The sequence below is a fragment of the Danio rerio genome, chromosome 8 (assembly GCF_049306965.1).
Source record: "Danio rerio strain Tuebingen ecotype United States chromosome 8, GRCz12tu, whole genome shotgun sequence".
NCBI classification, from domain to species: Eukaryota; Metazoa; Chordata; class Actinopteri; order Cypriniformes; family Danionidae; genus Danio; species Danio rerio.
The window spans coordinates 20,465,001-20,475,392 of NC_133183.1; the positions used below are offsets into that span (position 1 = coordinate 20,465,001).

Below are 10,392 nucleotides of genomic sequence, written 5' to 3' on the forward strand. Positions count from 1 at the left end.
GCAATGTGCCACACACATACTCTATGTCAACATCTAAAAATGTGCTTAAGGGTTTCATGACTCTTTAAAAAAATCCAATTAATTTACAACATTTCATTGAATCATTTCATTTCAATTTGCTTTTTGTAGTTCATCAATTAAACAAACAAATATAAGGTTATGTTAAATTAGTGACGATCTCTGTTGAAGGCATTCGCCCCAACCTTACCCATTATTCCCCCTCTCATCTCAGATGGCATGGTGGGCCAAATCAAATGTTACCATGGGCCAACTTTAGCCCTAGTTTGGGCATCACTGGCTTAATGGGTTAGTTCCCCCACAAATGAAAAGTCAATCATTAATTATTACGTCTTAACAAACACCAGAGAGCTTTATTTATCTTCAGAAAGTCTTAGAATTTGTTATTTTAGATAAATCAAGCGCTCTCTGACCCTATGTAGTCAGCAAGGGTACTGAAACATTTAAAGTCCAGAAAAAAAAAACCCAAAAAATAAAAACATTGTCAAACAATTTCAAGAGACTTCTGTAGACAACTGTAATGAAGCTATGGGAATATTTTGTCTGGTAATAAAACCTGAAATATAGAATTAATCGGCAGTATTTTCGATTTAGCATGCTCTCGTGAACATGTCCTGAAATACACAGAAAAGAAAAGTCTGAAATCGCATACTTCCATACTATATAGTACACTAAAAACAGTTTGAGAGCTGAGTAGCATGTCCTAATTTATAAAAATCGAAAGTCAGTATGCAAAAAGTACCCAGATGGACTGCTACTTCCGGCGAGATACTGAAGTGCGCAACTGATGCACGCTATGCTATCCCATGATGCACAGTGAGAGAATTCATGAATGGAAGTAAAGCAACGTGACTGATGCGAGTAGGTCATGTGATCATGACAAAATGGTGGATGTAGTATGTCCGAGTTCCATTCATACTTTTCACATTTATACTGTATAGAACATACTTTTCTAACAGCAGAGTAGTACATTTTGATTCAAATGCAGTACCTACTGTGTAGTAGGCGATTTAGGACGCAGCCATTGTTTCAGTTTTTGGCACACAAAAGTGTTCTTATAGGTTCGTAAAATGATAGTTGAACCACTGAAGTGCTTTTGGCATCTTTCTGGATCTTTTCAGGAATGTTGCCGTCTATGGAGGGTTTGCGAGCTCTCGGATTATATCTCAAATATCTTCATTTGTGTTCTGAAGATGAACGAATGCCTCATGGGTTTGGGGGCGAGGAATTTTTGACAGAATTGTATTGTTTTTTCGGTGAATCTCCTTTAAAGGTTAATTTGTTATTATATGCTGTAAATATATGCAGACATGCAAATGAGCTGCTGATGTTCCCCGCCCATTTTTCAGTAGGAGGAGCTTGTAGTGTTTTTACATTTGCTAGTCTGGGCAACAGCAAACAATAGTAACGACTGCATATATTTTAAGGTTCAAGAAACCCTCGAGTACTTTATTGAGACTTATTTAAAAACTTGAAGACAGATTTGTGTGTGTTGAGCATTAATTAAGACAACGTTAGCACCTGTTAGCTTTAATTGTGGGCAAAACTGGATCATTTTGAGCTTTTGTCAGCTAATTTCATCCTCCGGGTTTAAAATGATTATTGGGGCGAAATTAAAATCAGTGATGTAGCTCTTCACTGCAAGTGGAGTGATGACGCATCAGTATCTCCTTATTTTTCCCAGACTGAGTTTTCTTATCCTATGAGAAGACCCTGCTTCATAATTATTATGCTTTCTGATCGCCTAAAGGTTGTTTATGAGTTTGTACATTTATGTGAAGGCACAATAATATCCTGACAGTTTTAAGGGGTCAAATTATTTGCCTTTTAACTATAAGTCCCACATGCTGCTAGAAAGTGTCAGCTCATTAATTATTTATGATCATGTGCTGTGAATGCTCCTTTTGTGGTTGAAAGCAAAAGCACAGAGTTTTTGTCTGCTTTTCAATGCCCCTTTTCCAGAAGATGAAGCTTTTACAGCATGTGCAGCGGTTACTCTGGGCAACAACAAACAAAGCAATTGTATGCCTTTTAAAGTCTGCATGAACCGGAAGCTTTATTTTAGTACTGTGATGCAGTTCCTAAAGAAACTTAATATTAAATGAGAAAACAGTGGGCGTGGCTTGGTTTTTTATACTGCAAGCTGATTGGATGTAGTATAATAGGCATTTCATTCAGAAAGATCAGAAAATCGGGAGAGATATTACAACCGAACAGACTCCTCATCTTCGCCATTTCTGTTTGTTGTCAAAACTGACAGATGGAGGGGTGTGGTTAAGTATGTTAGCCACGCCCAATACCACAGACAGACGTGATCTGAGAATTTAACTGAAAACAGGTACTCAGGACGTGCATTTTCAGATTTCAATTAAAGATTATTTTTTTTCTTAGTGACATGCACAGATTAATTGTTCACCAACAACCAGCAATGTGAGCTGACAAAATCATTATGGTTAGTTTTGATTTCCTGTAAAAATGAATGACTTTTCAGTCTAAAGGTCTTCTGAAGTTGAAACATGCAGCGTTATTCAATTATGTATTTTCCACTGAAACAGGAAGACAGGCGAGTCATATAAAAAGCTCCTAGCCTTTCTTAAATGAGCCAGTAGGTTTCTGTTTATATCTTAGCATCGGCCAGAACTGTTGACAGGTTTTGGCAGCCACAGTGTAATAGTAACGCTGAGACTGTTTAATATGAACAAAACACTATTAAAGGCAACTCAAACCAAGTAGGAAGGAATTTTCATGCTCAAAAAGCAACATTAAATACTTAAAATGCTAGAAGCAAAGAAGCTTAGGGAAGGAAAAATTATAAGTAAACCTTAAAAATTTTTTTTATTATTTATTGTGTAACACCTGTGCTTCATTTGTAATTTGCGAGGTTCCGGAATAGATCGGGGTAACGAAGGAAGGAAGGAACAGGTAAATAAGGGGTGTTTGCTTACATATTTTTGTGTACTATGTATATTTATTAGCATGTATATATAAAAGACATACATCCATGTATACATGTACATAAATACTTATATTCATTCATTCATTTTCTTTTCGGCTTAGTCTCGTTATTAATCTGGGGTCGCCACAGCGGAATGATCCACCAACTTATCCAGCATATGTTTTACGGAGCAGATGCCCTTCAAGCCACAACCCAGTACCATCCATACACTCTTACATTCACACACATACACTACAACAAATTTAGTTTATTCAAACACCAACTGACCCAGCCAGGGCTCGAACCAGCAACCTTGCTGTGAAGCCATTGTGCTACCCACTGCGCCACCGTGCTGTCCACAAATACTTATATATAACGTAAAATTGTCATTAAATATTAAAACTTGATATAAAGATTTGTACATGATTAGTCATGATTAAGCATAAAATAGCTTTTAAATGAAATGTTCAGTACAGGAAACTATGTTTTTAAAGTTATCTAAACATAGTTCAAGAATATTCAGGGCATGAGGGTAATATGCAGCAGCTGATGTGACACACATATTTTCCTCACACAAAGTCATTTACCTTGCAGTAAGTGGCAGAGACATCAGGATGCTCTCGATGCGGGACCCCGGTGTGGCCAGACCAAATTTCACCCCTCTGTCATACACCAAATTAAACTCCACATATCTAAGAGAAACAGACAAGAGCTTTGTTAGCTGTTGAACAATTGACAAATAACATCAAAAATAAATCAAAATAAATAAATAATATATACTTAAAGAGATCTAAAATTGCACTAAAGATGCAATTGTTTTATGACAAATGCAGTAAAGCCATAATACTTTTTACATATTATTTATTACAATTCTAATGATTACTTATTTTATTCCTGTAGTGGCTACGCTGAATTTTGTGCCCAGTGTCACCAGGTTTCTGCAGGTTTCAGCAAGTCAAAACTAAGAATTTTAAATGCATTTCAAAGACCATTATGCATGAAATTTTAGACCTACAGTATGTAAGGGCTAAACGCTAATTAAAATTGAATACAATTAACAACAAAATATTAATAATTTATTTTGAATCTTTTTTCATACATTTTTAAATATATCCATTCATAAACTCTATAACCCCAACCAAGATTAGAACAAAACATAGCTGTCAATTACTTCAGTCTACAATAATAGTAATTTAATAATAAAAAAATAGGTGAGTTCAGTATCCTCAGCAATAAATAAACAAATAAGGAACTTTTGAGCAAATGCTACTGTAAGGAAAGTAATTAAATGCTATTTTTTAAACAAAGTTGTATTGAGATTGGGATTCTTGGTGATTGTATGGGTGTTAATGGCCAGATTGGGTAGCTATACATGAACAAAGGCAAATTAAGACCAGTTAAAACAAGATTTTAAACCTACAAAACAACTTTTCAGTAGATGTAAGTCTTTTTACGGCCTTAAATTTAGCTCTCGAGATTTAAGACATTTTAAGACTTTAAGTCCCTGTGGAAACCCTGGTCACATGACCCTACAGAAATCAAGTAATTTGCTGATTGGATGCTTGAGACACATTTTATATTGTAAATGAAACACTTTTCCCTCATTGTTTGATTAATAGGAAGTTTAAAAGGCAGCAAGTGTCTATCATTAATCATTCACATATATATAAAATAAACATTTGACACAAAATAACTTCCATTAGAATTACTCTGTTCTGACTGGCGATTTTAGTTTAAACAGTAAAAATGTAACTAATCACTTCACTACTTCACATTAACAATAATTCATTTCAATCATTTTGAACAGGAGAAGTAAGGAACTCAGGAAAGCAGATGTTGCTAGAAGGGATACAGCTATGAAAAGCTAGCAAGAATTAATTTGTTCATTTAATCTTTCTCATCAGGGGTCGCCACAGCGGAATGAACCGCCAACTTATCAAGCATAAATATTACACAGCGGATGCCCTTCCAGCTGCAACCTACTGCAAGAATTATTATTTACTAAATTGCTCATTAATTGTACTTTGATAACATATACTTTTACCCCAACCCTCACAGCAATGTAAAAACAGTAATTATTGTTGTACGGTAATTGTATGGTTGTAATAATAGAAGTAATTCTAGGCCGCAGATGTCTCCTTCCTTTCTAGCTCCAAACATATTCGCTAGATGGCGCCATTAAGCCATGCAAAGCTTTTTTTCTGCATGTGATAGACGTATTTGAGGGAAAAACAAAAGCAATTACACATTTTAGACAATACTGAAATATATATTCAAGGAGTAAATTACATCTCTGGCCATTTAAAAAGAAATCTTAATGAACAGTATGATATATACTGGGCTCTTTCTCTTTAACTGACCTGCCTCTCCTGACCTGCTGCCAGTCCTTCTCCTCAGGGGTAAAGGAGTCATTCAGATGCTTGTAAACAATAGGCAGGTAACAAGGCACCACAGTTTTAGCGCAGCTCCTCACAAAATTAAAAACCTCGTCCTGATCAGGGGAATCCAAATCATCGAAAAAGATCCCACCAATGCCTCTCGTTTCCCCCCGGTGGCGGATGTAGAAGTAGTTGTCACACCTAGAATAGAACATATTAAAACTGTAGTGATGCTAATCTAAAGTTTATCAACACTTAATCATAATTAAAGTTTCTTTAATTGAGTATATATCTTAAAGCTTCTTCGTAGTAAGGATGACTATAATAAAAAAATAAAACCTGATGAAGTATTATACAACTTAGATCGACAAGACTTTTGTCAGGTAGTGTACTTATGTTCATCATAGCTATTATTCTTGACGCGTGAATAGGCCCTTTTTATGATACAAAATACTAAATTAAGAGGATGCCTTAAAACAAAAGAGTCGACTCACAAAAATACCACACTGGATTCTGCAAATAATGGGAAATGTTATCACTGCTTAACAGTTCAAATCCACCCAGAAGATAGAAAGCTCACAAAAAACACACACCCGCATACACACCCATAACAGCTGTAACACACCCGACTGAGCAGTGCTGGCTGCTCATTGATTACATGGCATTTGGATTACGTAATCGAATCTTAAAGTTTATAATCAAATTACATGTTTGCTTATTTACTTAATGGCAGAAAACTATGCATGATTAATTAATTCAAGATAATTATTACAAAGATCACAATAAAACTGTGGTGGCAAATGTTAGGCTGTGGTGAACTGCATGTAACATAACATATAAAATAAAATTTATTTTGAATGTTTAAGTGTTAAATATTTAATCATCATTTAATATAATAATAATTAACAACAAACAAATGTTTTAACAATTATAATGTTTTTATTTTGCTACTTTTATTTTACCAAATAACAAGCCCACTGCAGTTTTTAGATTAACCCTTGTGGAAACTTTAATATTTGATACATTTCAGATGATGACCTATACACATATACAGTTGAAGTCAGAATTATTAGCCCTCCTTTGATTTTTTTGGTCACAGTTTACAATAAGGTTCATTAGTTAATGTTAAGTAATGCATTTACTAACATGAACAAACAATGAACAATACATTTACTACAGTATTTATTCATGTTAATAAACGTTAGTTAATGAAAATACAGTTGTTCATTGTTAGTTCATGTTAACTCATGGTGAATTAACTAATGTTAACAAGCATGGACTTGAATGTTAATAATGCATTAGTAAATGTTCAAATATGATTAATAAATGCTCTATATGTGTTGTTCATGATTAGTTCATGTTAGTAAATGCATTAACTAATGAACCTTATTGTAAAGTGTTACCATTTTTTTTCTTTTTAAATATTTCCCAAATTATGTTTAACAGAGCAAGGAAATATTCACAGTATGTCTGATACTATTTTTTCTTCTGGAGAAGATCTTATTTGTTTTATTTCGGCTAGAATAAAAGCAGTTTTTAAAAAGAATGTTAAGGTCAGAATTATCAGCCCCTTTAAGCAAATTTTTTTCAATAATCTACAAAACAAACCATCGTTATACAACAACTTGCCTAATTACCCTAAACTGCCTAGTTAACCTAATTAACCTAGTTAAGCCTTTTAATCATCACATCCCCCCCAATTGTCAATGTATAATTCACACACTGAATAAGACTACATACCACTTCTTGAAGTCTGGGTAATATTTAGGATGATGCTTGTCACAGGCTTCCTTCAGAGTCTTGTGGAAATGGGTGGCATCTTCCAAATCAATGTAAACAGGAGTGAGATCCGTTCCTCCACCAAACCACCACTGCTTTGTGCCTATAGAAAGAAGGGAGATGGAGACAGAGATGAGTGGTGCTCGCAGATAACAACATCTCTCCTCACACGACTGTGAAAGCACTCACCATCTGCTTCCTCAATCTCAAAGTATCTGTAGTTGAAGTGCACTGTGGGAATGTGGGGGTTTTTGGGGTGTATGACAGAACTCACACCCATTGCACGAAATGGCAGCTTCCCTGGAACGCAGAGATAATGATATTGTAAAACAGTATATATGACGTAACTTCCTCTCAAATTTATGAGCTAGTATGACAAACTATCAGGAAAACAGCCTTGAGACCACTGATAGTTTAGACGGAGTTCAGAAATAAATCTAGAAGCAGAACTGAAGACACAAAGATCTGGTTTCAGTCACTCTCTGGGTTCACTTTGAAACGAGAAGTCGGCGTCTCACCATCTTTTCCTTTCAGGATTTTTCCACGGCTGCGCATCTGCCTGGCGGCCTCCTCAGTAAGATTCCCATACACCACAGACACATTCACACCTGCTTTTTCAAAGATCTTGCCATCCTGCATCACACAGCTGATGCCGCCACCACCTTTAGTAAAAAACAAGAGAAACAGAGAAAGTCAAATCTGCATGAGGATTATAGAAAATACTTCATTCATGAATGTTTTTATCTTTATTTTCAACAAAGTTAAAGCTATTTTTTTATTATGAATGCATTATGATGAATTATGATGCAAATTATGATGTAAATGTTGAAATTATATAAATTCGAAGTTATGTCTAAAATGTCTTTTATAGATATTTATCTAATATTTAATATGACGCATTTCATAACTTCTATGAAATATTTAGACTCTAGTCACACTATACAATAAGGTTCAATTGGTTCATGTAGAGGAACTTAGAATGAACAATATTTGTACAGATTTTATTAATCATAGTTCAACATTCACTAATGCATTATTAAAATCCAAAGTTGAGCTTGTTAGCATTAGGTAATGCACTGCACGTTAACAAGAACTAATGATGACTTTATTTTCATTAACTAATATTAAGCGACATGAATGTATGGTACATTGTTTGATCAAAGTTAAGACTAAAATGTCTTTCATAGATATTTATCTGATTATATGATGCATCTCATAACTCTGATTAGATATTTAGAGTTCCTGGTCACAGTTTACAATAAGGTTCCATTAGGTAATGCATTTGATAGCTTGAACTAAGAAGAATGAACATTAAACATAGTTCAGTATTCACTAATGCATTATTGACATCCAAAATGAAGCTTGTTAGCAACTAACAATGACTTTATTTTCACAAACTAATATTGAGACACAATAATAAATAGTGTAATAAATGTATTGTTTATGGTTTGTTTATGTTAGTAAATGAGCAATTCCATACAAATGTCAACCTTGCCATAAAAAAAGCTTCAACCAAAAAAGCCAAACCTTTTCTACATTTTTGGTGTAAGCGAGTATTTTACTGTATTTAAAAACTACTCAAAAATGTCTCAGTTTCCGAACTATTATATTTGATTTACCAAAGAGACACAAGTGCTAATTTCACATTTGATGCATCACTAATGAAGTCACATTCTTAACAAAACTTGAACCTCATAAATGCAAAAAATAAAATGAAATCAATATTTTTTGTTCTATAGAGAGTCAGCTCTTATCCTTTTTATTGGCGTTGTTCTTTTGAGTTGTGCAGTTTAAGAATGTTGTATACTGTAAACTAGCAGACTTTTTTGGTCATATCCAAAACTCATGTTTATTTTCCTCATGGAAAATATGGACAAAATGTTTACAGGTTGATATTTCTCTAATCCTATAACTCTGTGGTTAGTTGTTTTGGAAAATATAAACATATTTGTCAATGTAATTTTTAACATATACTTTCTAGTGAATTTAAGTTTTGAGTTTTTACTGCAAATGTCACATCCATAACGCTGAAATTCCTCAAACACATTAAATAAATAAACCAGTGGAACCTTAAGTGTGACCAACTTTAATTTTTTTTTAATCTCCAAAATTTTGATTCTTAATATAATTAAAAGGTGGTAACATAATTATTACACCCCTGTGCTCTTTATGTGGAAATATCTTAAACAGAAATCAGGACTTTAGCCCACACTGTTTGTTCTACTTTCAACCTGTTGTGTACCAAAAGTTATGTACTACACATTTATTGTTTCATCCAAATTAACTTGTTTTTACAACAAAGCACACTAAGAAAAATTCAATACAGTTCACAGTTAAAGGTTCATGATGAAATTAAAAATAATATATACATTAAAGAGCCAACCTTCCTTTCTGCTCCACCTATCCACCCTGAATGAGCCTCCATCCACCTGCTCCAGGGCTCTGCAGAAAGCCGACTGTGTCTCCATGATGAGCATCTCCATCCTTGTCGACATCTCGTCTTTCCTCTGCTCTAGGAGCTTGATGTCAGTGACTGGTGGAGACATGAACGACTTGCACCTCTCCCGAATGTCTCCGTCCTCCTCCTCAACTCTGGAGATCTTCGTTGCCATTTCTGCCCGCTGGAAGTGACTTACACCTGCCGCCAGAACACCGGTGACAGCCGCGGCTCCTGCAGCCAGAAACACGCCTTTACCGTACCGTCCGAGAGAGATCCTCCTCGGCGACGACTGGCACATCTGTCTGGTTCCCGTTTTTATGAATGAGCATTTTCCTCTCGGAAGAGAAGCACTACAATTACGCAGGGTTGAGTAACGGGCTACGAAAGAGTGTACATCAGCTGTGCCATGCGCAGAGTGGGACACTCGACACAGTCTTGCTATTGATCTCGTTGAGCTGTTAATTGTGCACAAAGCTAACGAAGTCATGCTGTCTGCTGAGCGAACACGACGCAGTCTGTTCATGAGCTGCCAATTGATAAGAGTGTCATAAATGGGTGTAAAGTAACTATATGCGCCTCCGCACGTAGCTTCTCCAACAGTTCTGCCCGCGGAGGCGTGACTTCTTGAGTTTTGAGCGAGCGTCGAGGGGTGTTATGGGAAATCGAGTTTTTTTACCATTGAGCCTCGCGTTTTTCAGACCGACGTGGACTACATATACCAAGGATGTTAAATGACATGCTAAACGTGTACTTCCGAGATTATTGAAAAGACAAGTTTTGACAATTTATATATTTCTATGCAGTTTTGGGTTTTTTTACTTGACAAGTATTTTATCTATATA

General features: G+C 35.2%; 1 protein-coding gene across 1 annotated transcript in view; it reads right to left on the bottom strand.

The window, feature by feature from the left end:
• The window catches only part of cpox (coproporphyrinogen oxidase), a 12,279-nt gene extending 2,203 nt beyond the window's left edge, over positions 1 to 10,076 (bottom strand). Inside the window, 6 exon segments of the mRNA NM_001040094.2 lie at positions 3,541 to 3,645; positions 5,314 to 5,532; positions 7,072 to 7,213; positions 7,300 to 7,410; positions 7,629 to 7,772; positions 9,494 to 10,076. Of these exon segments, the coding sequence (NP_001035183.2) occupies positions 3,541 to 3,645; positions 5,314 to 5,532; positions 7,072 to 7,213; positions 7,300 to 7,410; positions 7,629 to 7,772; positions 9,494 to 10,037 (1,265 nt within the window). The 5' untranslated portion in view covers positions 10,038 to 10,076.
• Positions 10,077 to 10,392: the final 316 nt, after the last annotated feature.